At 62.9% G+C, this 26,722-nt stretch overlaps 1 protein-coding gene across 2 annotated transcripts in view; it reads left to right on the plus strand.

Moving 5' to 3' along the window:
- Positions 1 to 26,251, plus strand: part of NOTCH1 (notch receptor 1) — a 49,219-nt gene extending 22,968 nt beyond the window's left edge. For both annotated transcript variants that reach the window (XM_023629312.2, XM_070251700.1), the window contains 30 exons: positions 1,155 to 1,277; positions 1,773 to 2,006; positions 2,467 to 2,622; positions 2,792 to 2,977; positions 3,317 to 3,430; positions 4,261 to 4,374; positions 4,665 to 4,898; positions 4,976 to 5,086; positions 5,752 to 5,944; positions 7,416 to 7,561; positions 7,835 to 7,948; positions 9,760 to 9,879; positions 10,245 to 10,397; positions 11,148 to 11,376; positions 12,103 to 12,304; positions 12,957 to 13,110; positions 13,249 to 13,433; positions 13,960 to 14,092; positions 14,360 to 14,617; positions 14,693 to 14,805; positions 15,411 to 15,982; positions 16,428 to 16,856; positions 17,464 to 17,612; positions 18,329 to 18,545; positions 18,916 to 19,003; positions 19,092 to 19,257; positions 19,822 to 20,117; positions 21,349 to 21,496; positions 21,583 to 21,680; positions 23,042 to 26,251. In XM_023629312.2, coding sequence (XP_023485080.1) covers positions 1,155 to 1,277; positions 1,773 to 2,006; positions 2,467 to 2,622; positions 2,792 to 2,977; positions 3,317 to 3,430; positions 4,261 to 4,374; positions 4,665 to 4,898; positions 4,976 to 5,086; positions 5,752 to 5,944; positions 7,416 to 7,561; positions 7,835 to 7,948; positions 9,760 to 9,879; positions 10,245 to 10,397; positions 11,148 to 11,376; positions 12,103 to 12,304; positions 12,957 to 13,110; positions 13,249 to 13,433; positions 13,960 to 14,092; positions 14,360 to 14,617; positions 14,693 to 14,805; positions 15,411 to 15,982; positions 16,428 to 16,856; positions 17,464 to 17,612; positions 18,329 to 18,545; positions 18,916 to 19,003; positions 19,092 to 19,257; positions 19,822 to 20,117; positions 21,349 to 21,496; positions 21,583 to 21,680; positions 23,042 to 24,607 — 7,001 coding nt within the window. In that variant the 3' untranslated portion in view covers positions 24,608 to 26,251. The remainder of the gene's footprint in view (positions 1 to 1,154; positions 1,278 to 1,772; positions 2,007 to 2,466; positions 2,623 to 2,791; positions 2,978 to 3,316; positions 3,431 to 4,260; positions 4,375 to 4,664; positions 4,899 to 4,975; positions 5,087 to 5,751; positions 5,945 to 7,415; positions 7,562 to 7,834; positions 7,949 to 9,759; positions 9,880 to 10,244; positions 10,398 to 11,147; positions 11,377 to 12,102; positions 12,305 to 12,956; positions 13,111 to 13,248; positions 13,434 to 13,959; positions 14,093 to 14,359; positions 14,618 to 14,692; positions 14,806 to 15,410; positions 15,983 to 16,427; positions 16,857 to 17,463; positions 17,613 to 18,328; positions 18,546 to 18,915; positions 19,004 to 19,091; positions 19,258 to 19,821; positions 20,118 to 21,348; positions 21,497 to 21,582; positions 21,681 to 23,041) is intronic.
- The last annotated feature ends 471 nt before the right edge of the window (positions 26,252 to 26,722 follow it).

Below are 26,722 nucleotides of genomic sequence, written 5' to 3' on the forward strand. Positions count from 1 at the left end.
CAGCTGTCTCTGGGGGGTCGAGGGCTGGGCCCTCTTGCCAGACCCAACCTTGGGCTCTGGGTTCATATGCTGTCTTGGTGGCCATGTGACCAGGCTTAGAGTCTCACGTCTGGCCACATGGGCCAAGAGGGACCTGCCCTCGTGGGGCCATGGGGAGGGCCGGGGGGGCGGGGCATCCTGCCCCGTGAGCCCCACCCCACTTTAGAACAAGACCCTCCGAAGTGTGGGGGGAGTGGCATGCAGGACCCTCCACCACATGAGTGGGGACTGGAGCTGGGCTCTCATTGGGGTGCTCCCCCCAAACCACTGTCCTGTTTGCATTTTCGCTCTTCCTGGCCTCCTGCTCTTGCTCCAGGGCAGCTGGTGGGTGGGGGGGGCTCAGAGGGAGGGGCTCCAACAGCTTGGTTCTCCAAGGGCGGGAGAGGTTCAAAGGCACCCCGGGAGGGGCATTAATTAGTAACCGGCTGCAGGTTTGGCCATTGCCAGACGCACCTTTCTGGGTTGATCATTGAACCAGCGGGAGTTCGGTGGATTAATGGCTAACTGACTGGCCGTGGAGGTGATGGTGGAGGCCAGCCCCAGGCTGGGGGGAGGCGGTGGACACCACACCTCTGATCCTGGGAGGTCGGGGCCATGTCTGCACGCCCCCAGGACTGCCCACCTGGGTGCTGCCCCTTCCAGATGCCAGCTCGGAGACCTCCCCAGCCCCAGGGCAGCCCCTGGAAGATGGGCTGTCCGTGGCTGCCCACTGGGGTGTTGTAGAGAGCCCCCAGCGCAGTGCCTGGCTCGTGGGCAGCTCCCAGATACAGAGCCGCTGGGAACTCTGTTACACAGAAGGGTTTTTAGGACAGAACCTCCGGAACCTTGGGTCTGAGTCCCTGTCTGTTTGGCTGACCCTTGACTCCGTGATGCCTCAGGGAGGAGTGAGGGACTGGTCACAGGAGCGGGGAGGGCGGGGGACAGGGCATGGACCCCCAGGGCCCCAAGTCAGCGGGCATCACAGGGCTGTCGCGGCGGGCAGCTGTTCATCCTGAGTGGGTGTCAGGGGTCCAGCCAGGAAGAGGTCAGAGCGCAGTGGGACGGGCGAGGGCCTTGGGCCATGCTCCCCAGCTCTGTGGGAGGGGCTGACCGGCTCCTGGCTCCTCCTTCCGCAGGCTTTACCGGCCAGAACTGCGAGGAAAATATCGACGACTGTCCAGGAAACAGCTGTAAGAATGGAGGAGCCTGTGTGGACGGTGTGAACACCTACAACTGCCGTTGCCCACCGGAGTGGACAGGCATGTACCGGGGAGGCGGCCTGGGCAGGGACGCCACAGAGGGGGAGGAGGGAGTGGTGGTGAGAGTCCCAAGAACCCAGGCCAAGCCGGAGGATGTGACCTGGCAGCCTCTCTGTCTGCGACTGGAGTCTGAGGCCCCCACCCCAGTGGTCACCACAGACGTGGCATCAGCTGGTCTGTGTAGACCGTTTGCAGCCTGGCGCCGGGCAGCCCTGTGCCAGAATCAGGTCCCCAGGTTTGAGCCGAGCTCGCTGGGCAGGACATAGGCCCTGCCCGCTGGCGATGACAGGCGAGTGTGGACCCCAGTGAACCGAGGCCCAGAGTCAGAGCAGCGAGGCGGGAGCCTGCTCTGGTGCCGGGGGTGCCGAGGAAGGAGTGATTCAGTCGGCCGGTATGTGGAGGAGTCCACCCAGGAAGCCTTCTTGGTGGAGGTGGACCCTGCTCCTCGTGGAGTGAGGGTCTCAGCCTGTGGCTGAGGGGTCCCGGCCCCCACAGGTCAGTACTGCACCGAGGACGTGGACGAGTGCCAGCTCATGCCGAACGCCTGCCAGAACGGCGGGACCTGCCACAACAGCCACGGCGGCTACAACTGTGTGTGCGTCAACGGCTGGACGGGCGAGGACTGCAGCGAGAACATCGACGACTGCGCCAGCGCCTCCTGCTTCCATGGCGCCACCTGCCACGACCGTGTGGCCTCTTTCTATTGCGAGTGTCCCCATGGCCGCACTGGTGAGCACCTGAAGCCCGGCTGTGGGCAGGGGGGCCTAGTGGGGAGGCAGGTTCTGGCAGGTCTCGCTGCCCTCGACTGAGGGCCCAGGGCCACATAGGGACGGGGGGGGGGGGCGCCTGCCTCAGTGAGCTCTTGTGGGCCGGGCCTGGCGTGCACAACCTCGCTCAGACACACAGACCATGGGTCTTCAGGGCCTCCGAGGTTAACGCCAAAGAGGCCTTTCTGGAGTGAAGAGGCTAGGGGACCGGCCACGGTCGGGGCTGCTGGTGACAAACCTTACGGAACAGCCCGAGGGTTGTGGGATGCTCGCCGGGGTCACTCAGTAGCATTGCTGTGGGAGGCCTCTCCCTGGGGAGTTGGACTGGGGTGGACCCGGCCCAGCTGTGGGCAGCTCACCGTTCCCAGGCCGGCGGCCGGGGGTGGGAGGGGCAGTGCTGCTGACCACGACCGCTCGCCCAGGTCTGCTGTGCCACCTCAACGATGCCTGCATCAGCAACCCCTGCAACGAGGGCTCCAACTGCGACACCAACCCCGTCAACGGCAAGGCCATCTGCACCTGCCCCTCGGGCTACACGGGCCCAGCCTGCAGCCAGGACGTGGATGAGTGCTCGCTGGGTACGCGCAGGGCTGGGTGGGCTGTGGGAGTGATGGCAGGGTGGGAGATCCATTGGGAAAAGCTCTGCTCTCAGAGGTTGCTAGTCTGATGGGGGAGGCAGGCTTGCCCCAGAGGCTGGGGTGCTGGAGCAGCCCCTCACCTGTGCTGCACCCCCCACCCCCCGTGCAGGTGCCAACCCCTGTGAGCACGCGGGCAAGTGCATCAACACGCTGGGCTCCTTCGAGTGCCAGTGTCTGCAGGGCTACACCGGCCCGCGCTGCGAGATCGACGTCAACGAGTGCGTCTCCAACCCATGTCAGAATGACGCCACCTGTCTGGACCAGATCGGGGAGTTCCAGTGCATCTGCATGCCTGGTATGGCAGCCGGTCTCCTGCCTGTCAAGGTGGCACTGCCCGACACTGGGGAGAGGGGAAACTGAGTCAAGGCAGACAGCTTCTGGCAGGGCCCCCGGCTGCATCTCTTCTCCCCTGTTCTCCACACCTATCCAGACCACTGCCTCTGCAGGCACTGGGGGGAACCAAGGCCAAGCCCGCAGGGCACAGCCGAGAGCAGGGCCAGAGCTGGGTGGATGGTCGGCCCTGGGTGTGGGCCATTGCCTCTGCCAGCGGCCAGAGCTGGGCGTCACTTCTGTGTCCTGAGCCCTTGGTCGTGGTGGGGCCCCCCTGCACCCCCTCACTGTCCCCCACCCCCAGGCTATGAGGGCGTGCACTGCGAGGTGAACACGGACGAGTGCGCCAGCAGCCCATGCCTGCAGAACGGCCGCTGCCTGGACAAGATCAACGAGTTCCTGTGCGAGTGCCCCACGGGTGAGCCGGGCCCTCGGGGTGGCCAGCGGGAGAGTCCCCCTCGGGCTGGTCTGCTTGTGGGCCTGGGCCTCGTCCTGCAGGAGCCCCTCCCCTTCTCCCTGAGGGTTGCCGGGAGGGTCCCCCAGGGCTGGGCTGGGGAGCTGAGGGGTGTTTTCGGGCTTCCCTCAACAGGCAAGGCCAGGCAGGGCACCTGGCTGCGTATGCTCACTGGGGGTTGGGGTAGCCCAGGGCCTGGGCACCCTCCTTCTTACTACTGGAGTTTCCTAGAGAGAAAGGTGCCGTGGGAGCAGCAGTGTGCTCCCCAGGCCCTGAGGAGCTTAGGCAGGAGGAGGCGCCGGCCTACCTCTCTGAGGACTCAAGGCTCGGCCAGGGGGGAGCCAGCCTGCCCTGTCCACCTGGCCTGTGATTGACACAATGGCTGAGAGGGCTTGAGGAGCCTGAGGGGGGGCCCAGTCTGTCACAGGGGAGGGCCGGGGGCACACCAAGCCCATAGAGGCATTGCAGGTCAGAGCCTTGGGCCTCCCGAGACGTGAATCAGCCATCCAGACACCGAGCAGGGGATCCCATTCACAGCCCGGCCCGGCTGTAGCCATGGCAACCGGAGCCAGTCTAGGGAGAAGGCCCTTCTGTGAGGGGACCGGGAGGGGTTTGATTCTAAGGGCAGGAGCTGAGAGGGGGCAGAAGAGAAATCTGGAGGATCTGTCAAGCCCTGGCCCAAGTATGCCCTGGGGGAGCCCATCCGGGCTGTCCCTGTCCTGGTCCAGCCGGGGCTCAGCCTTGGGGCCGCTGTGCTCATCACGTCTGACCACCACCCCTCTCCCCTGGCACAGGCTTCACCGGGCACCTGTGCCAGTATGACGTAGATGAGTGTGCAAGCACGCCCTGCAAGAATGGCGCCAAGTGCCTGGATGGGCCCAACACCTACACCTGCGTGTGCACAGAAGGTGCGGGGATGCCCAACCACAGGCCCTGGGAAGGGAGGAAAAGTGGGCCACAGGGTCCTGGAGAGGGGCATGGGAGATGAGGGCCCCTCAGTCTTGGGTCACTATTCCAGGGCCAAGCACACGGCTCAGCTCTACCCTGGCAGCGGAGGGGTGTCCCTAGATAAAAGACATCCCATTCCTCTCAGGCGGGAGCACTGGTGACCCCCGATCTGGTTGGCGGTATCTCGGGGCAGGAACAGCCACCTGGCCAGGGAACACTGCCCTGAGCCCCCTGGGCCCCCATCCTGTAGGCTACACAGGGCCCCACTGTGAGGTGGATATCGACGAGTGCAATCCCGACCCCTGCCACTACGGGTCCTGCAAGGATGGCGTGGCCACCTTCACCTGCCTGTGCCGGCCCGGCTACACCGGCCACCACTGCGAGACCAACATCAATGAGTGCCACAGCCAGCCGTGCCGCCACGGGGGCACCTGCCAGGACCGTGACAACGCCTATCTCTGCTTCTGCCTCAAGGGGACCACAGGTGCCTGGCCAGGGCTGGGCGGGAGGGCAGGGGGCTCGCGGCTCCGGAGCTGATCGCCATGTGTCCTCCACCCCCAGGACCCAACTGTGAGATCAACCTGGACGACTGTGCCAGCAACCCCTGCGACTCGGGCACCTGTCTGGACAAGATCGACGGCTACGAGTGCGCCTGCGAGCCGGGCTACACAGGTGAGCGGCCCCAGGGGCTGGGGACCAGCAGGGCTCTGTTCCTCCTAGCCCTTGTCACGGCCTTGCCACAGGGGCCAAGTCTGTGCTCAAGGTCACTGATGACCTTAGGGTCCCGATGGGCCCGGTCTGGGGGCCTGAGGGCCGGATGGCCCCACTATCAGGCTTCCAGCCTCAGCCCCCTGCAGCAGAGACCATGGGAGGACTGGGGCTCCGGCCAGTGCGGGGATGGGCATCCTTGGGCCTCTTGTCCCTGCTAGAGCCAGCCCAGCAGGCCAGGAGCAGAGCCAGGCCTCTGGGCACACGTTTGGCCTCTGCCGTCTGCCCCCGAGCAGGTCCGTGGCCTTTCTGGGCCTCAGGTTGTCCTCACTCAAGGCAGATGACACAGTGTCTGCCCCTGGGGCAGCCGGGAGGAAGACTCGTGTGAGTGCCCGTCAGCGCCAGGCACAGAGCGCAGGGCCCACTCAGCTCACTGTCATGTGACACGTCTGCCTCCGGTCTACGCCCTGGGTGAACTCGGGGAGAGGGGTTGGTTCTCATCCTGGGTTCAAGAGGGAGAAACTGAGGCTCAAGGGGACCAGAACCTGCTCACCAAGACCCCTCCTTCTCGTCCTCCTCTTCTGGGGGCCCCTGGGCGTGCGTGTCTGAGCCCCCGCCCCCACCCGCAGGGAGCATGTGCAACATCAACATTGACGAGTGTGCTGGGAACCCCTGCCACAACGGGGGCACCTGTGAGGACGGCATCAACGGCTTCACCTGCCGCTGTCCCGAGGGCTACCACGACCCCACCTGCCTGTCCGAGGTCAACGAGTGCAACAGTGACCCCTGCATCCACGGGGCCTGTCGGGACAGCCTCAACGGGTATGCAGTGTGGTACAGGGGTGCAGGGGCATGTCCTCCCCGCCGGTCTGCGTCCACGGAAGCTCTGCCCCAAGGGAGGCAGCTTGTGTGGTGGCCAGCCAGGGTCGGGCCAGGGAGGCACCTGTGCAAAGCTCCGGAGGGGCCACACGTGGTGAGCCCAGGCCGGGTGGGTGGGTGTGCCCCAGGACAGATCCGCCGTCTGTGCCCCAGAGTGTGCCGTCCAGATGCTCACTCAGCCCTCATCTCTGCCCGGCGCTGCCCTGGGCTGCGTGTCGTCATTTGGCATGACAGCAGCTCAGGAGGCAAGTCTCAAACGATCCTTAGAACACGTTTGCACAGCTGACACCTCCGTGATGCAGACGTGATGAGAGATAAACATGTTGGTCTATGTTTTGGCTCTTGAACCCCTCCGATTTATAAAAGCAGAAGGAGCATCTTTTAATCATAACAAGCCTCTTTCAGCCCCGCCTGAGTTTACGTTAATGAGATGGCTGAGGTCGCCTGAGGACGGGGGCTGGGTGGGGGGACCAGCCTGTGATTAGAGGGCCCCACCTTTCAGGAGGGGAGGGGGCTGAAGGTCCAGTTAGTCACCAAGAGCCAGTGACGTGATCAAGCCGCGCCTACGAGCTGAGCCTCCGTAAGGCGCTGACTGGAGGAGCCGGGCTTCTGGGTCGGGGGCCCGTGGTGGCGCTGGGAGGGGCACACTGCCGAGGGCTGGAAGCTCCAGGCTCCCTCCCACCTGGCTGTGCCTGAGTTTCACCTCTGTTATAAACCACTAGTTTAGTGAGTAAATGTCTCCCCGAGTTCTGGGAGCTGTTCTAGCAAGTTCTTGAACTTGAGGAAGGGTCTTTGCATCCGCGATTCGGTGAGAAGAACAGGTGACAGCTTCGCCTTGTGTTGGCGTCTGACTTGGGGTAGTCTGTGGACCGAGCCCCTCACCGTGGGGTCTGTGCTAACTCTGGGTGGTCAGTTCTGGAAGCGAACGGTAGGCCACCCAGCTGGTGTCCTGAGAGCTGGGGGCTTACTTGGGGTGGGAAAAGCCCCACATACGGCGTCAGACATATTAGGGTCTAGTGTAGAAACGGAAGCTTCCCTTTGGATTCTCACCTCTGTTATGTGCCCAGCACTGCTCTGTCCATACGGGGCTGTGGACGTGGACAGTGCCCTCAGGCCCTTGTTTTGCCCACAGAGAATAAGTCCTCTGTTGAAGGCCATAGTGCGTGAGTGGTGGAGGGCCTTCTGACCACTGCCCTGGACAGGACGCTGTCCCAAACCTAGCGTAACCAGACTCTTGTCACTGTCTTGGGCAAAGTGGGTGCTATTGCCACCACTGTAAAGGATTCTGAGAGTCAGAGTGGACCCGTGCCTTCATGCCATCAGACCATAGGCTGGCGGCAGAGCCCAGAGAGTCCACAGCCCAGGCCCGCACATCTCAGGCCACACCTGAGCTGCAGTGTGGTCACCTCTGCAGATACAAGTGTGATTGTGACCCCGGGTGGAGTGGGGCAAACTGTGACATCAACAACAACGAGTGTGAGTCGAACCCGTGTGTCAATGGCGGCACCTGCAAAGACATGACCAGCGGCTACGTGTGCACATGCCGGGAAGGTTTCAGTGGTGAGTGGGGCGGGGGCTTCTGCCACACAGCAGGCCCTCCTGGTGGGCAGTGCAGAGCCGGGACCCACGTCCAGCCAGCGCGCAGCCCTCGGCTTCTCCCTCCCGTGAGAGTTGCTTGCTGCCAATGGGGCAGACCCCCTGGGGTGGGCTCCAGGCCTCACAGCTTGGCGCCATGCTCTTCTCCACTCCAGGAGATGAGGAGGGACCTGTGGTGGGGCCCTGCCATGACACCCAGGGTGATGGGCACACTGACCACTGTCCCTCTCTCTCCAGGCCCTAACTGCCAGACCAACATCAACGAGTGCGCGTCCAACCCGTGTCTGAACCAGGGCACATGCATCGATGATGTGGCTGGGTACAAGTGCAACTGCCTGCTGCCCTACACAGGTGGGGCTGGGCCTCTGCAGGCCCTGGACAGCCTTAGGGAGGGGGTGGCTACAGGGAGCAGCAGTGGCTGAGAGGGGCGCAGCGGCCCCCTTGACGCCAGGCTTGTCTGTTGCTCAGCGGGTTCTGCTCTGTGCTTTGAGCCTTAGGCCCGGCTGCGTGTGGGCCTCGCTCTGCCGTTGTCATAGTCCGATGAGCCCGCAACGTAGGCTGCGTGGGAGGAAGTTTTAGTTTGTCTGTCCCAGACATCTTACCTGGGAGGCCTGCCTGGGAGGTGAGGCGGTGGGACCCTTGGCGGCACAGCCGGGAGCTGGGCCCAGGCTAGCGGCCTCCGTGTCTGGCGTCCATGCTGCTGTGGGCCCCTGGGGTCAGGCCGCCCTCCCCAGCCATGGCCAGGCCCGAGGGATTCCTTTGACGGCGGGCCCTCTTTGTGTAGGGGCACAAGGAGCCCTCTGTTCACGCAGAACAGGGGCGGGAGACGTTTTCCGGGGCGTCCTGGCCGCTGCCATTGGCCCAGCCAAGGGGATCACGGGAAACGGTCCCCTCTGTAGAAGAGGTTTGCAAAGTGTCAAAAGATATAAGTCCACAACCGCCAGGGCCACCGGGCCTCCCGGGGAGCCGGCAGAGGGTGCTGCCGCTGTGGGCGGCTCTGGGCCCTGGAGGTCCTGAGAGGAGCTTGCCGGCCAAGTGGGGCAGGGCTGGGCCGTGTCTGTGGTTCCCGTGACACCGGGCGGCCTGTGGCCAGAGCAGTGTTTTCTTTGACCAGAGCTAGGGCCCTGGGTTTTCTCTCCTGCATTGGTGATGAAACTCCCCCCCATGGCTGCCCAGGGGCCTCCGCACCCGGGGCGCACCCGAGGCCCTTTTGGACAAGTTGATATCAGAGGCTGGAGAGCCTGGCTGGGAGGAGCCGGCCTGTGCTGACCCGCTTCCCGTCTGCCCGCTTCCTGCTTCCCTTTTCACAATTGTCGGAAACTCTGGCGAATTTCCTGCCTGCCCAGGTCACCGTGGAAACCGATAGAAAGAAAGGCTCTGGAAAATCGCACCAGCAGGCCAGGGAGATAATGGGAGGCAAGGAAGATAACACTTCCTAGCTTCCTCGGGAATCAGCCCCCACGGGCCGTAAACAGGAAAACTGTCCATCAGGCTTTCATGGGGAAAAAGTCACCCAGTGTGCACATGGTTTTAGCCAGACTCCCCCAGACGTCCTGATGCTGCACCCGATGCTCACCAATAAGTAGGACATGCTTGGGGCTGAGGCTGGCACATCCCCCAGCAGAGTGGAGGGCTTGTCCCCTGCTGTCTTGGCCTTTGTTCGATGGCCTCCTGTGACGGGGCAGTTGCTACCTGCGACACAGAGCTGCAGAGAGTCGCACCGAGGCCTCCAGCTCAGTGCAGGGCCCTTTGCCTCCGGGAGATGGACGCGCATGGGGGCTGAGGCTGGGAGCAGGCCCGAGACCCCTGCGGTGTGGTTGAGGGGCTGTCAGTCCTGGCCTGGTCCTGGCTCCCAGGCGCTCCAGGCAGGTGAGGCCCAGCTGTGTCCTGCAGCCGAGGGAGGAACCAGGGGCGGTTCAGGAGCTAGGCGTTTGTCTGGTCGGTCTTCAGCCCCTGGGTCGGGTCCCCACTCAGCCAGGAGCTCACCCGGGGTCCCAGTACAGTGCCACTGGCACCCCGCCAGGGCCAGCCAGGTATGCTCTGACAGTGGGGTGACCAGCAGGAGGTGGCTGCAGTGGCCTCTGTTGGAGATGCCAGGCGGGGTTGGGGATCAGCCCTTGGCCTGGCTCCCTGGTCTCACAGCCTGTCTCTCGGCCCCTCAGGGGCCACGTGCGAGGTGGTGCTGGCCCCGTGTGCCCCCGGGCCCTGCAGAAATGGTGGCGAGTGCAGGGAGTCTGAGGACTTCGAGAGCTTCTCCTGTGTCTGCCCTGTGGGCTGGCAAGGTGAGACCGCCTGCTCCCTGCATCCCTGGCTTGGGCTGAGTCCCGGGAGAGTTGAGAGGCCCAGGGGAGCTCAGGGACCTCCGGGGCAGGAGGTAGTGAGCTCCCCGTCTTTGGAAATGTGCAAGCAGGCTGCAGAGCCACTTGCAAGGGGGCTCAAGAAGCAGGAATTGACCTCACAGGGCCCTTCCCACGCTGGATTTCTAGACCCTGCTTGGCCCAGAATTGGGGGGCATCAGGTGGGGAGCATTTCTTTCCCAGGACGTCCCCAGAGGATCGTCACAGGGCTGAGGGGTCCCTGCTTCTGGGGGGACCGGGCAGAGGCCTGGACGGGGGCGCTGCACTGATGGCTCCCTTCCCCTCCCCAGGGCAGACCTGCGAGATTGACATCAACGAGTGCGTGAAGAGCCCATGCCGCCACGGCGCCTCCTGCCAGAACACCAACGGCGGCTACCGCTGCCACTGCCAAGCCGGCTACACAGGCCGCAACTGCGAAACGGACATCGACGACTGCCGGCCAAGTGAGTGGCCCGGTGGCCAGGGCCGGGGTGGGCGACAGGGCCACTGTGTCCACCTCTGAGATGCTCTCAGACCTGTTTCCCCGGCAGGCACCAGATGGGGAGCTGGTGGGAGAAGGGGTGTGGCAGTGCCCGGGCACGGGGTCGGTGCTGGCAGTGCAGGCCGTCACACCCAGAGAGGCCAACCCCTTGGCTCAGTCCCGCTGAGCGTGGCCGGAAGGGAGCCTGGGTCAGATCCTGGAGGAAGTTCTGGGGAGGTGACTGCTGCTTACAGAGCATCACTGCGGGCCTTGTGTGAACTGAGCAAGGTGGTTCCAGAAGGCTCCAGAGCCAGGCTTCAAGCCCATCCCAGCATCTTCCGGCCAGATTCCAGTAGCTCCTCCCACCGCGTGGCACCTGACCCTGTTAAGCCTCGTTCTTACTAGTCCTTGTCATGACCTAGCGTGGAGCAGGCCTCTCGGGCCCCTGCCCTCGGTCACAGAACACTGAGAACCAGAGAGGCCAAATGTCTTCTCTGGTATCACCCAGCGAGCAGGGAAGATTGTGACCCCAACCCTGCTCGGTCTGACTGTTAAGCATGTGCGTTCTCCCACTGCCCCCTGCGGCTTAGGGTCTGGGAGTGTGGGGGAAGGTGGACCCCAAGCACAAGGAAAGGGCTGTGTTGCCGCTGAGGTTGCCGGGAGCCCTCCCAACCCTGGTGTCCTGGCAGTCGGGGCAGGGCCCGCCCCTCAGGCCTCTCTCCTGTCCCCTCAGACCCGTGCCACAACGGCGGCTCCTGCACCGACGGCATCAACGCGGCCTTCTGCGACTGTCTGCCCGGCTTCCAGGGCGCCTTCTGCGAGGAGGACATCAACGAGTGTGCCAGCAGCCCCTGCCGCAACGGCGCCAACTGCACCGACTGTGTGGACAGCTACACCTGCACCTGCCCCCCGGGCTTCGGCGGGATCCACTGTGAGAACAACACGCCCGACTGCACGGAGAGGTGCGCAGGGCCACGGCCCATGGGCCAGGGCACTGCACGGCCATCTAGGCCTCGGGCTGAGGCATGGGAGGACACAGCCATGGGGCCGTGCGTCCTGTCTGGCAGCCTGGCGCACCAAGCAGCTGTCTGCCTGGTTGGCATTCGATGCTGGTTGAGTTGAGTCAGACATTGTTCCTTGTGCTGCTGTGTTCCTCCTGAAAGGGCCCTTGTCCCTTGACAGCGTGAGAACCGGGAACACTGGTAGTTTATCCTAAAGAACTAGTTTGCCTCCTTCTATCAGACAACAAGGACTTTGTAATCTGTCTGGTTTCCTTTTTTGCCGTGGCTGCCAGGAAGCTCAGCATTAAATGTTCTTTTCATCTTTGGTTTCTGACATGTCTATTTTCCATAGTCCCTGTGTAGGTTCTGGTTTCTTCCTTGTTTTATCTTAGCCAATATCTACCTATGTGTGTTATAAAGCTCCTGTCAGCGTGAGTTAAAAAGAAGGAAGAAGGATGGCTGTGTGAGTAGTGTGAGAGTCTGAAGCCCCTGGCCCTGTGTTGGGGGCTTCTTGCAGCTCCCATTGGCCTGCCTGAGGTCAGCCAGGCTGCTCCCAGCCTGTTCTGGCCGTCAGGGCCCTTTGGCCACAGTCTGAGTCAAGGGGAAGATGTCTGAGAGGAAGTGCCTACTCGGGCAGGATCCTGGGACCCCACTCACCCTCCTTTCCTGCTGCCCGCCCACCTCCAGCTCCTGCTTCAATGGCGGCACCTGCGTGGATGGCATCAACTCCTTCACCTGCCTGTGTCCACCCGGCTTCACAGGCAGCTACTGCCAGCACGACGTCAACGAGTGCGACTCCCGGCCCTGCCTGCACGGTGGCACCTGCCAGGACAGCTACGGCACCTACAAGTGCACCTGCCCGCAGGGCTACACGGGCCTCAACTGCCAGGTGAGCGAGCGGGCCGCAGGGTCCCGGCAGGAGTGGCCAAGGTGGGACGCCCGCTGCAGTCCTCGTAACAGCCACCCTGCTGGGCCTGCTCACATCGGCCCAGGGTGGCTTCACTCGCCACTGGGGTACAAGTGAGGGGAGAGCCAGGTTCCGAGGGCGGGCGATGGCCGTGGTCACTGCGGTGTCTGGCCCTGGGCTGTGCTGCCGCCTACCCAATCAGAGGGGGCCCCCCGGTCGGGTAGCAGAGGTTTATGGAGCGAGAGCAAGGACTGGGGGACTTGGGGAAGACAGCCCAGCTGATGTTTTTATAGGAAATATGTAAAAGTATTAAAGATTTGTGTTTATTGAAGATTTTCATGTAAAACGTCAGTTACAAAAAACTTGAAAAGAGTTGTTTATTTCTTAAGAAAAACCTTCCTTTGAGGAAAGGCAGCCAGCAGTCTGGATCTGCCGAGGGCCCAGAGAGAGACCCCTGTCCCAGTGTTGGGCTGCTCCTGAGGAAGGGAAGCCCATGGGCCTCAGTTTCCACTTCTGTATCATGGAGTCGGGCCCCACCCTGGGCCACAGGGTCTCTGGCGGGTGTGCGTTCCGCGCTGCCGGTGAACGGGCCCCAGGCGGGCAGGCTGAGCGAGGCTGGCGCTCCCGTCCCCAGAGCCTGGTGCGCTGGTGCGACTCCTCACCCTGCAAGAATGGCGGCAAGTGCTGGCAGACCAACGCGCTGTACCGCTGTGAGTGCCACAGCGGCTGGACCGGCCTCTACTGCGACGTGCCCAGCGTCTCCTGCGAGGTGGCCGCGCGGCTGCAAGGTAACTGGCCGTGTCCCAACCCGACCACGCCCGGCAGGCGGCTGCCATCAGAGGTCAGGAGGTGGGCTGTCTGAGGCCCGCGGCGGCCCCGCAGCAGGGGAGCCCAGGCCTCACGCACCTGCCCCTCGGCCCCTGCAGATGTCAACGTCAGCCGCCTGTGCCGCAACGGAGGGCTCTGCGAGAACGAGGGCAGCACGCACCACTGCCACTGCCAGGCTGGCTACACGGGCAGCTACTGCGAGGACCAGGTGGACGAGTGCTCGCCCAGCCCCTGCCAGAATGGGGCTACCTGCACCGACTACCCTGGTGGCTACTCCTGCGAGGTGGGGACCCAGCCCGGGTGGGAGCGTGTGTGTCTGGTGTGAGTGTCGTCGTGTGCTGGGCTCTGGGCTGGGAGCCAGTGCAGTGGGGAAGGCTAAACCAGACAGACATGTATACCTTTAACTCCCGTTGCGGGGGGCTGGAGTACTTGGGGAAGACTGCCTGGAGGAGGTATCCCGTGGGGGAGGCTGAAAGAAGAGTGCACTGGGAAGTGGGGCAGGGCTTCCCCTCCCCCAGAGTGTGTCTGGGCTCAGCTGAGCTGGCCCTGAGGCCCCCACCTCTGTCCTGGCCTCAATCCCACGGAAAAGGATCTACACCCCACTCTGGGCAGTGACTCTCAGCTTCCCAGGGCCTTCCCAGGGTCAGTGGGGCAGGGGTCTTCCTCCAGGTTGGCGCAGTGTGGGGAACCCAGAACTCCGCTAAGCAAGAGGACAGCTCGTGTGGCCCCGTTTGCTCAGGGGGTGAGGGGCTACACCCCTGCTACCCCCTGAGCCGCAACCCCCTCGCTTTGCCCATCTGCCTGCACAGTGTGTGGCCGGCTACCACGGGGTGAACTGCTCCGAGGAGATCAACGAGTGCCTGTCCCACCCGTGCCAGAACGGGGGCACCTGCATCGACCTCACCAACTCCTACAAGTGTTCCTGTCCCCGGGGCACGCAGGGTAAGCTGGACTCCTGGGACAGTGGGCGCGTCAGCTGCCCTGCGACCATCCAGCAGCATCTGGGACCCGGCCAGAACCTCATTTGGCCTCGTGGGGCTGACAGAGAGGGAGCCAGCCCGGCCCCTGGTGCACGGGCAGCATGCAGGGCATGGTCCCGTCACCAGCATCCCATTTCCTGGGCGTGTGTGGGGTCCCGATCCTGCCCTTGGGAGGGGCCAGGCCCGAGTGCGGCCTGCACAGGCCCCTGACGTCACCTGGCTCCTGCAGGCGTGCACTGCGAGATCAACATGGACGACTGCACCCCCCCCGTGGACCCCGTGTCCCGCGGCCCCAAGTGCTTTAACAACGGCACCTGTGTGGACCAAGTGGGTGGCTACAGCTGCACCTGCCCGCCCGGCTTCGTGGGCGAGCGCTGCGAGGGCGATGTCAACGAGTGTCTGTCCAACCCCTGTGACGCCCGCGGCACCCAGAACTGCGTGCAGCGCGTCAACGACTTCCACTGCGAGTGCCGTGCCGGCCACACCGGTGGGTTCGAGGGCCAGGCGGGGCAAGCAGGCCAGTGGGCACGGGTGAGCCTCTCACACCCGCTCTTGTCCCCAGGGCGCCGTTGTGAGTCGGTCATCAACGGCTGCAAGGGGAAGCCGTGCAAGAATGGGGGCACCTGCGCTGTGGCCTCCAACACAGCCCGCGGCTTCATCTGCAGATGCCCGGCGGTAGGTGCAGCCACGGGCGGGGGCAGGGAGGGCTGGACCCCTACCCCGGCCCTGGGCAGCCCCCAGGGGCCTTGAGCCTGGGCCTGCACACGTGCCGGAAAGCAGAGGCTGGCTCGAGCATCTGGGCTCTGTTTTTCTTGGTCTCCTTGAGATCATATCTTCTGTCAATAAGCTTTATTTTCAGAGCAGTTTTGGGTTTACTGAAAAATTATGCAGAACGTGGAGAATTCCCACGTCCCCCTCCCCCCACAAGCGCACTCTCCCCGGTGTCAGCATCTGGCCTTCGTGTGCTACATTGTCCGATTGACAGCCAGCCCTGACACATGTTGCTGAGTCCAGGCCTCAGTGTAGGGCAGGGTCATCCAGCGCTGAGCATTCTTTTTGGGCACAACCGCCGTTAGAGTATCATGCACAGTTTCTCGGGGCCTAGAAATGCCCTGTGTTCCACCTGTGCATCCACCCTCCCAACCCCAGGGATCCCCGGAGCTTTTCACATGGGGAGAGTGCTTCTCAAAGGGTCGTGCTGCCCAGGGAAGGGCTGTGCCCGTCTCCCAGGTGGGGACTCCGGGTCCCGCCCTGACTGCTCCTGCGCCGCCTCCCCACAGGGCTACGAGGGCGCCACATGCGAGAACGACGCGCGGGCCTGTGGCAGCCTGCGCTGCCTGAACGGGGGCACCTGCATCTCGGGCCCTCGCAGCCCCACCTGCCTGTGTCTGGGCCCCTTCACCGGCCCAGAGTGCCAGTTTCCAGCCAGCAGCCCCTGTGTGGGCGGCAACCCCTGCTACAACCAGGGCACCTGTGAGCCCACGTCCGAGAGCCCCTTCTACCGCTGCCTGTGCCCCGCCAAGTTCAACGGGCTCCTGTGCCACATCCTGGACTACAGCTTCGGGGGCGGCGTGGGCCTCGACATCCCCCCGCCACAGATCGAGGAGGCCTGCGAGCTGCCCGCGTGCCGCGAGGAGGCCGGCAACAAGGTGTGCAGCGTGCGCTGCAACAACCACGCTTGCGGCTGGGACGGCGGCGACTGCTCCCTCAACTTCAATGACCCCTGGCAGAACTGCACGCAGTCTCTGCAGTGCTGGAAGTATTTCAGCAACGGCCACTGCGACAGCCAGTGCAACTCGGCCGGCTGCCTCTTCGACGGCTTCGACTGCCAGCGCGCGGAGGGCCAGTGCAAGTAAGGCTGGGGGGCGGCCGCGCCTGCCCTCGGTGCCCGGGGCTCGCAGTGCAGGGGGAGAGCCGTCCCCTCACTGCAGGGACATGGAGCAGGGAGAGAGCTGTCCCCTCACTGCAAGGAGAGAGCCGTCCCCTCATGGAGCAGGGAGAGAGCTGTCCCCTTGCTGTGGAGCAAGGAGAGAGCTGTCCCCTCATGGAGCAGGGAGAGAGCCGTCCCCTCATGGAGCAGGGAGAGAGCCGTCCCCTTGTGGAGCAGGGAGAGTGGGCAGAGGAAGGTCTGAGCTCAGATGCAGAGCAGCGTGCAGCCAGGCTCTGGCCCCGGTTCCCCCAGTGGACAGAGTGGGCATGTGCCCCTGGGTGTGGCCTGGGGCGGGCAGCGGCCTGGGGGTGGCGCCAGCCCCTGGAGGCCCGGGCGTGGAGGGAGCCTGAGCGTGCCTGCCCCACAGCCCACTGTATGACCAGTACTGCAAGGACCACTTCAGCGACGGGCACTGCGACCAGGGCTGCAACAGCGCCGAGTGCGAGTGGGACGGGCTGGACTGTGCGGAGCACGTGCCCGAGCGGCTGGCGGCCGGCACGCTGGTGGTGGTGGTGCTGATGCCGCCCGAGCAGCTGCGCAACAATTCCTTCCACTTCCTGCGGGAGCTCAGCCGCCTGCTGCACACCAACGTGGTCTTCAAGCGCGACGCCAGTGGCCAGCAGATGATCTTCCCCTACTATGGCCGCGAAGAGGAGCTGCGCAAGCACCCCATCCGGCGCTCCGTGGATGGCTGGGCCACACCTGGCAGCCTGCTAGGCCACATGAAGGCCTCGCTGCTTCCGGGCAGCGGGGGTGGGCGCCAGCGCCGGGAGCTGGACCCCATGGACATCCGTGGGTGAGTGAGCCCCTAGCAGCTTTCCTGGGCCAGGCCCTCCCCGACCCCAACCCTCAGGGCTCCTTCCCCAGGTAGGCAGTGCTGTTACCACTTGATGTAAAAGAGACTGAGGTTCCTAGAGGACCTGGGACTTCCCAGGGCTCACCACAGGTGAGGGTCAAAGGCAGCATTCCCGCCCAGGGCTCTTGACCCCACAGCCCATGCCCTGGGGCCTGGGGCCAGCTCCCAGGAGAGGGTGAGGTTCCTGAGGCCTCTGTCCTTCTGAGATGAGCGATAGGAGTGCTCACGGCACCCAGGAGAACCAGAGGGCAGCGGAGCCAGGGTGGGAGAGCACTTTGAGGGGTGTCCGTGCGAGTAGCTGCTGCGTCCCCGGCTGATTTCTGTGCTTCACTTGGGCTGGCGGGGGCACTGTCCACCTGCAGGGTGGCTCCTGTCCAGACCCGGCTCCCTGCTACCCTGGGCTGCCCCTTGGGTTCTGGGGTTGCTCTCTCCCCACCTGTCGCGGTGACACCACCACGAGCCAGAGCTGGTCACTGGAGGCAGCTGGCTGGGTGGGCGCAGGGAGGAAGCCTGTGGTCCGAGCCCCCTGACCCGGCACACCCCCCAGGTCCATCGTCTACCTGGAGATCGACAACCGGCAATGTGTCCAGTCGTCCTCCCAGTGCTTCCAGAGCACCACCGACGTGGCCGCCTTCCTGGGCGCACTCGCCTCGCTGGGCAGCCTCAACATCCCCTACAAGATCGAGGCTGTGCAGAGTGAGTGGCTGCCCTGCGCCCCAGCCGTCCCCGAGGGCACAGCTCACTTGTGTGTGGGGAGAGGCCACTGGCGGGGGTTCGGTCTCCCAGTGCCCCAAACGTTCTGGCTCTTTGTGCCTTTGCCCTCCCCCCCCCGGTGTGTGGCATGCAGAGTCCGGGAAGTGCCTTTCTGGAATTTTCTGCCTGGCACACTCTCCCCACCTGTAGTGACAGCTGTGGGTGTGGCTGGCCCATGGGACCAGCATAACGTGCCAGAAAGGGGGAGCCTTTGTCGCGCCCCACTCCTCCCTGATTTTCCTTTGTTGGGTATTATTTCAAAATCATTACAGCTTTTTTAAAAAAGCAGAGAAGGAGAGAGTGAAGAATTGATCGGTGTCATGTGAAGTGTTGAAGTTTGTATCTGGAAAATCCCCGTAAATCCTTTGTCTTAACAGCTCAGTGCAAGCGCAGCGATTCGAAGTTGCTAATCCCCCTCCGTAAAGGAGAAGAAAGTAGGAACGTCTCCAGATAGTCGGCTGGTGCAGGAGAGAATTTAGCGATAGTTTGCAATTCTGATTAATCGCGTAGAAAATGACCTTATTTTGGGGGGCGGGATGGAGGAGAGTGGGTGAGGAGGCGCCCGGCCGCCGAGCCAGTCCACTGCCCCCCGGCTGCCGGCCTGCCGCCTAGCCACCACCTGATGGCCGGGCGCCGGCCCGCGGTCCCTGTGCCCGCAGGTGAGAGCGTGGAGCCGCCCCCGCCCCCGCCGCTGCACTTCATGTACGTGGCCGTGGCCGCCTTCGTGCTGCTCTTCTTCGTGGGCTGTGGGGTGCTGCTGTCCCGCAAGCGACGGCGGCAGCATGGGCAGCTCTGGTTCCCCGAGGGCTTCAAGGTGTCAGAGGCCAGCAAGAAGAAGCGACGGGAGCCCCTGGGCGAGGACTCCGTGGGCCTCAAGTTAGTGGACGCTGCCGTGGCCCCTGGGGATGCGGGGGTCCTGCCTCTCCTGACCCTGGTCCACCCCGCATGCTGAGTGTGGTCCTGGGGGCTTGGGGTGTGGGGTCTGGCCCTCCAGGCCACAGCCCACTCCGCTGCCAAGTGTGGTCCTGGGGGCTTGGGGTGTGGGGTCTGCTCCTCCCGACCATAGCGCACCCCACATGCTGAGTGTGGTCCTGGGGGCTGGGGGTGCGGGGCCTTCCCCTCCCGACCACGGCTCGCCCCACATGCCGAGTGTGGTCTGAGGCATTGGACTGCCGCTTAAGCCACGGCCTGGGGGGTTTCCTGGTGAGCCCCGCTCAGTCTCGCTTCCCCGACTTCTTACCCTCAGGCCCCTGAAGAATGCCTCGGACGGTGCCCTCATGGATGACAACCAGAACGAGTGGGGCGACGAGGACCTGGAGACCAAGAAGTTCCGGGTGAGTCGGGCAGGCTCCAGGGCGTCCCCAGTGTGCCCTGTCCCCGCCCCGGGCTCGACGTGACTCTCTACTCAACCTTCTTCGTTAGTTTGAGGAGTCGGTGGTCCTTCCTGACCTGGATGACCAGACAGACCACCGGCAGTGGACTCAGCAGCACCTGGACGCCGCCGACCTACGTGTGTCCGCCATGGCCCCCACGCCACCTCAGGGCGAGGCTGACACTGACTGCATGGACGTCAACGTCCGTGGGCCAGGTGGGTTCTCAGCTGGCCACCTGTACCGCCCCCAAGGGGCTGTCTGGCCAGGGTCACTGTCATCCAGCAGCTGGCACTTCCCTGACCCCATAGCCAGCCTGTTTCCCTCCCCTGAGCCCCCAGGGCCGCTGTTCTGAAAACCTAGTGTGGGGAACAAGGTGCACAAGTCCCGGGAATCTCTCTGCCTTTTAGCTGGCCCCCCATCGGGCTCTCTGAGCTCACTCTGCCCCATACATTAATTTTTTCTGACTGTGCCCTTGGAGGCTTGCGACGTATTGATTTCCTAACTGCAGTTTCTTACGTCACGTTCACTTGGCGTGGGTTGACGGTGAAGATCTCAGACAGGTTGGGAACGCAGCCACAGGGCTCTCCAGTGCCTACTGGCCACTTGGCAGCAGGACTTGGCTCTGCCCCTTGGGAAGCCCAGGTCGATGTCAGCCCTCTGTGCGCCGCGTCCACATGGCTGCCCGCAAACTCAGGACCGTCATCAGGCTCCCCAGGAGCCACTGCTGGAGGCCAGCCTTCCTGACTGAGTCCCCACCCCTGTCCCTGCCCTCACTACAGATGGCTTCACACCCCTCATGATCGCCTCCTGCAGCGGAGGGGGCCTGGAGACCGGCAACAGCGAAGAGGAGGAGGACGCGCCGGCCGTCATCTCGGACTTCATCTACCAGGGCGCCAGCCTGCACAACCAAACTGACCGCACCGGCGAGACCGCCCTGCACCTGGCCGCCCGCTACTCACGCTCCGATGCGGCCAAGCGCCTGCTGGAGGCCAGCGCCGACGCCAACATCCAGGACAACATGGGGCGCACCCCGCTGCATGCAGCCGTGTCTGCCGACGCACAGGGCGTCTTCCAGGTGGGCAGCTGCTGCTGTGCATGTGCCTTCCTGCTGGCCTGACCTGCCTGCCCTCCTCCTGGTCTGGGCAGGTGGCTGGGTCGTGTGGGTCCTGGAGCACTGATCCCAAGCACAGCCTAACAGGGACAGCTGGTGTCTTCATCCTCAGTCTTTGAAGTCTGAACGGGATGCAAGGGTATCAGACTCCATCCGTCGCCCTTGCAGGGGAGCCAGGCTGGAGGCAGTCACCCAGGAGGCCAGGGTGACCTGCAGGGGTGGGCAGGGCCTCCTCACTCCCTACCTAAGACAGGCTCCTGGTCCCACCGCGACCGCCCCTCGCAGCCTCGCTCCTCCCTCCCAGCCTTGGCCGGAGGCATAGCCTGTGGCGGTGAGAAGAAAGGTTTAGAGCTGCTGGCAGTCTGTAACCCTGGGGCTTTGGCCCTGTGGGGGGCCCAGGGCAAAGGTGGATTCAGGGATTTGATGCCTGGGTCTCCTGGGAGTGTCCATGGCAGAGGTTCCTTTTGCCAGCTGCTTCCCTGCTGCGAGTCCCCGGGCTCGGGGCAGCCCTGCCCTGCATGGACGGGCAGGTAAGATGGGACACAAATCAGAGGAGTCATCCCCAAGCTTTTAGCTTAATATTTTTAACGTGACATCCTTGTACAGAAATAAGTTGAGGTTAGCTGAAAGAAAACAGCCTGAACGAGCCCCCGGAGGCCGGCCTGGCTGCGTTTGCTGTGGCGGCTTTCTGGCACGTAGAAACGTGAATTCCCACGGCGCTGTGCGGGCATGAGGCCAGTCTTGCACGCTGCTTGGCGCCCGGCTTTTTTTCACCCACCAGCAACAGTGGCCGTCCTTCTCGCCTGTGACCCCAGGCGCAGCAGCATCCGAAGGGCGGCCTGCACTTCTCCCGCGTGCCTGGATGGACGCGGTGTGGCTCAGCAGTTCCGAATGGGGTTCCAGCCTCAGGAGCCAGAGTTCAGGCGCTGGCTCTGCCCCCTGTGGCTGGGCAGGGACTTGACCCCTCTTTGTCCTGGGGTGGCCGTGGCAGCCAGGCCCACCTGAGAGTAAGGATTAGGTGAAGCCACACATGGTCACCAAGGGGGCTGGTCTGTGGGGGCAGTGCTGCCTGCGCTCTGCTCCGTGGCTGTCCAGTCTTGCTGGGGCCATTCAGACCCCCGGAGGGGCTTTGACCATGTCAGGCATCGGTTCCGGGCTCACGTTTTCCGAGCCTGAAGCCTTCCCTGTCACCCAGATCCTGATCCGGAACCGAGCCACAGACCTGGACGCCCGCATGCATGACGGCACAACGCCGCTGATCCTGGCCGCCCGCCTGGCCGTGGAGGGCATGCTCGAAGACCTCATCAACTCGCATGCCGACGTCAACGCCGTGGATGACCTGGGTAAGCCGGGCTGCCACCCAGCCCTTGGAGGATGGGCCCTTTGCCACCTGATCTGCCCCAACCTTGGCTCTGCTTCCCCAACACAGGCAAGTCCGCCCTGCACTGGGCCGCTGCCGTGAACAACGTGGAGGCTGCCATCGTGCTGCTGAAGAACGGGGCCAACAAGGACATGCAGAACAACAAGGTGGGCCAGGGGCTGGCGTGGGACTGGGGCGGGGCTGGTGAGTGACTTCAGCCAGTGCTGCTCCTTTCTGGCTGTGGGATCCCCAAGCCAGTGGTTTAACCCCCTGGGCCTCGCTTCCTAACTTATGAGGTCCTGGTGAGAACTCCCAGGCACGTCAGCACAGACCCCTTTGCTCGGTGCCTGTGCGCCATAGCTCTTTCCTGCCTTTGACCAGCGTTCCCTGCTCCCCTCCCGAGCGCAGGGCTGCCGCCACAGCAGGGCGTGCATCCCAGCACAGCGAGTGGTGAGGCTGCCCCTGTCCTATCCGTGTCACTGTGACCTGGATCTCCCCTTCTGTCCTTGGCTGTCACCAGGAAGGGTGCAGAGTGACGCTGGTGGGTTGTGGGGCTGGGTGCACTGTGAGGCCTACAGGTGTAAACATGAGCGGCTGCCTTCCTGCACGTGGACCCGCCCTCGCCTCGCTCCCCATTGCCACGGCCTGTCCCCTGAGGCTGAGGAAGCTCTTTCTTTCCTCCCCAACCCCAATCTGACCCCGCGGCTCCTGAGCCTGTCCCTGGGTTCCCCTGGGGACTTGGCACTGAAGTGCAGGTGCCCCACCTGTCCCGCCCCACACTTCATGAGCTCTGGTTGCATTTCAACCCGGGGTCTTCCTCCCTCCTGGGTGAGGGGGCCCAGCAGGTATTGAGCTCCAGGGGGTGCGGCTGGACCCAGGCTCCTGAGTCCCTGGTGGGGCCCCCACGTGACCCCGCCTTGGTTGGGCAGACTGCTTCAGAGACACAGGGATTGGCCGAAGGGCATCGGGGCCATGACCAGTGCCTTATGTGTACCAGGCAGGTACCATGAGGCCTCAGCCCTAACACAGCAGCCTCGCAGGGACATGTGGCATGTCTACTGTACAGACGAGAGGACTCAGGCCCAGGGAAGGAGCTAAGATGTCAGGGTCACTCCGGGGCCATCCAGATGGGGGCTTCCTGCCATAGTGCCCACAGGTGCTCTCAAGGGGTCCCAAAGCCCCTGAAATTGCTGCAGCATTTGCGTCTTGAAGTTTTGGAGGGAGAGAAGAGAGGCCACAGTTTGTTAGATTTCCACTGGGGGTCTGTGACTCCGCAGAAGTAAAGCCCTACTGAGTTAGGATATAGGGTCCCACAGACCACCTCTGCTTGGAGCTCAGAAGTATTTAACGCTCTATTTTTAAAAAAAGAAAAAGAAAAAGATTTATGCCAGGTAAGGGTAGGATGCTGGGAGAGGTCAACATGGGCTTCCTCCCCAGAGGTGGGGTGTGGGGGTCGAGCCGTTGGTCCCTCTAGTGACAGGACATTGGTGAGGGTGACGCCCTCATCTCCCCATGCCCCTTCCCCCAGGAGGAGACACCCTTGTTCCTGGCCGCCCGGGAGGGCAGCTACGAGACCGCCAAGGTGCTGCTGGACCACTTCGCCAACCGGGACATCACCGACCACATGGACCGCCTGCCTCGCGACATCGCGCAGGAGCGCATGCACCACGACATCGTGCGGCTGCTGGATGAGTACAGCCTGGTGCGCAGCCCCCAGCTGCACGGCGCCACGCTGGGTGGCACGCCCACCCTGTCACCCCCACTCTGCTCACCCAATGGCTACCTGGGCAACCTCAAGCCGACCGTGCAGGGCAAGAAGGCTCGCAAGCCCAGCACTAAGGGCCTGGCCTGCGGCGGCAAGGAGGCCAAGGACCTCAAAGCGCGGAGGAAGAAGTCCCAGGACGGCAAGGGCTGCCTGCTGGACAGCTCGAGCGTGCTGTCGCCCGTGGACTCCCTCGAGTCGCCCCACGGCTACCTGTCGGATGTGGCCTCCCCGCCCCTTCTTCCCTCCCCTTTCCAGCAGTCTCCCTCTGTGCCCCTCAACCACCTGCCCGGCATGCCCGACACCCACCTGGGCGTCAGCCACCTGAGCGTGGCAGCCAAGCCCGAGATGGCCACGCTGGGCGGGGGTGGCCGGCTGGCCTTCGAAGCAGGGCCACCGCGCCTCTCACACCTGCCCGTGGCCTCCAGTACCAGCACGGTCCTGGGTCCCGGCGGCGGCAGTGGGGTTATGAATTTCACCGTGGGTGGGGCCACAGGCTTGAACAGCCAGTGTGAGTGGCTGTCCCGGCTGCAGAACGGCCTGGTGCCAAACCAGTACAACCCACTGCGAGGGAGCGTGGCGCCGAGCACCCTGAGCACGCAGGCTCCCGCCCTGCAGCACGGCATGATGGGCCCGATGCACGGTGGCCTCTCCGCCAGCGCCCTGTCCCAGATGATGAGCTACCAGGCCCTGCCCAACACACGGCTGGCCACCCAGCCTCACCTGGTGCAGACCCAGCAGCTGCAGCAACAACAGCAGCAGCAGCAGGTGCAGCAGCAACAGCAGCAAAACTTACAGATGCAGCAACAGCAAAACTTACAGATGCAACAGCAGAGCATGCAGCCGCAGCAAAACCTGCAGCCACCAAACATCCAGCCGCAGCAAAATCTGCAGCCGCAGCCGCCCCCGCCACACCTCGGCGTGAGCTCAGCTGCCAATGGCCACATGGGCCGGAGCTTCCTGGGGGGAGAGCCGAGCCAGGCAGACGTGCAGCCGCTGGGCCCCAGCAGCCTGGCGGTGCACACCATCCTGCCGCAGGACAGCCAGGTCCTGCCCACGTCGCTGCCGTCCTCGCTGGCCCCGCCCATGACCACCGCCCAGTTCCTGACGCCGCCCTCGCAGCACAGCTACTCCTCCTCGCCCGTGGACAACACCCCCAGCCACCAGTTGCAGGTGCCTGAGCACCCCTTCCTCACCCCGTCCCCCGAGTCCCCCGACCAGTGGTCCAGCTCATCACCCCATTCCAACATCTCCGATTGGTCCGAGGGCATCTCCAGCCCGCCCACCAGCATGCAGTCCCAGATAGCCCACATTCCGGAGGCCTTCAAGTAAACAGCCGGCGCCCCGGCGGGACCCCGAGCTTCCTTTCCCAAGGCCCGCTGGGGTGTTTGCGTGCGCTCCACAGACGCCGGGACCCACCAAAGGAGGTGTTTTTTTTTTTTTAAGAAACGTGTTTTTATACAAAATAAGAGAACACAGATTTTAATTTTTTTTTTAGTATTTATTTATGTACTTTTATTTTACATGGAAACACTGTCTTTTTATTTATATGTACTGTTTTCTATGGCACCAGGTAGAAAGTTTTATCTGTTCCAAGAAAATAAAGTAGTTCTCAGATTTTCCTTACATATTTGTAAAATATAAACAAAGATTCATGATTTATAAATGCCATTTATTTATTGATTTTTTTAAAATTCAAAATCCGAAAAGAAATGAGGTCAGAGAAAGGAGGTTTGAGCTAGCATTGTCCGAAAAGCTCCCGGGCTCTGGGGCCGGCTGTGATTTCCCCAGGCGCCCCCCACGCCCGCCCCGGACCCCCTCCTCCCAGCCTCCCCAGCCCCTGTGAGAAGAAACATCTAGAGACAGGAGAAGCCTTCACACCTTTGACACATGGGCTAATTTGCATCTAAAATAAGAAAGTAAGCTATAAAACGATGTGGTTTATATGTTGTGGTGTTCTTTTAATGATCTTTTCGAAAGGTGTTCTCGGCGCGTCGCAAGAGTCCGCTTTATGGTACAATCGTGAATCTTTGTCGCAGGCCCAGTATTAAGTAGTTGCTCTTTGCTCTTAGTGGTCTCTTTCCTTCCGGAAGCTCCTCTGCCCCCGCACCCCCCTGATGTTTAAGCCTCGTGTAGGATATGTCAGCAGTGTAGGGCCCACCTTGGACGCCATGTGGAGAGACCCTGCCCTTTCTGGGGAAGGACACTGCCTAGGCCACCCCGTTGGAGGCCCCAGCATCTCAGCTTGAACAGCGTCTCTGGATTCAGCAGAAGACGGACTGGCACAGCGGGGGCCTGGGCTCGGCTCAAGGACCCCACTGCTGAAGGGCCCTGTTTCCATAGGAGACTTGCCAGGGCAACCTCCATCGAGGCTTTGGGAAAACATGGCCGTGTCCGAGCTCGGTGCACAGAGGCTGCTCGTCCAGGGCCTGGCACGGCTTGGTGGGGTAGCGCGTGTGGGGTGATAGGCCTGCTCGTAGGTTTGGGGGGGCGTGCACCCAGGGGAGGAGCAGGTTCTGGCGGTATCAAGTACAAGCCTGTGGCACAGTCTGTAAATACATTTTTAAAGGTGGATTTTGTTTAAAAAATCTGAATGAACAAGTCTGTCGGGTCCTCCTGCTGAGGGATGTCAGAACGTGGCTCCGCCCACAAGCGAGGCCTGCAGCTGCTGGAACCCACCCTGAGGAGTGGACCTGGGGAGGGTCCTGCCTCCACCCGCAGCCTCGGCAGCTTCTCGGCCCTGGTGGGGGCGACACTATGCCACCCCTAGTGAGCATGACCGGACACGTCCTAACATGTTGATTCTTAATGTGTTTTATAAAATAGAGTGTAGTTTACAGAAAAAGAAAACTTTTTTAAAAAAAGTTATCTACATGCAAAACTGTAGGTAATGAAAATGATGTATTTTTTTTCATCTTTTTTTGTTAACTGATTTGCAATAAAAGTGATGCTGTTGGTCATCCAGATTTTGTTAAACTCGGCCACGGTGTTTGCTCACTTTCTGGGAGGGAGGGAAGGCCCTTCTCTGAGGTAACCAGGAGTCCTTCTGCCCTTTCTGGCGGAGAGCGATGGAGAGAGACCAGCCAGCCCTGGCCCACGGGTGCTGGGGCCACACTGTCTCTTCAGAAGTTCTGCCGGTGTCTCTGCGTCTGCCTGGGCCGGGCCCCGTGTAGGGACGGGGACACGGCAGTGAGCAGGGCTTGTGCAGCCCCATTGCAGGGGACTCGCATGTCTGGGGTGACGTAGCTATGGGGACACCAGGCGCTAGACTCTCCCACCTGTCTGGGCCACAGAAGGGTGAGGCATGGCTTACGCAGCCCAGGGAGCCCGCAGCAGGCAGGAGGGCCGCGAGGAGTGGCCTGGAGGCCACAGAGGAATCCAGACCCTAGCGGAGGGTGAAGGGAGCCACGGAAGCATCTGAGCAGAAGCACCGTGGGGTGACACAGT

This window comes from Equus caballus, chromosome 25, assembly GCF_041296265.1.
Source record: "Equus caballus isolate H_3958 breed thoroughbred chromosome 25, TB-T2T, whole genome shotgun sequence".
NCBI classification, from domain to species: Eukaryota; Metazoa; Chordata; class Mammalia; order Perissodactyla; family Equidae; genus Equus; species Equus caballus.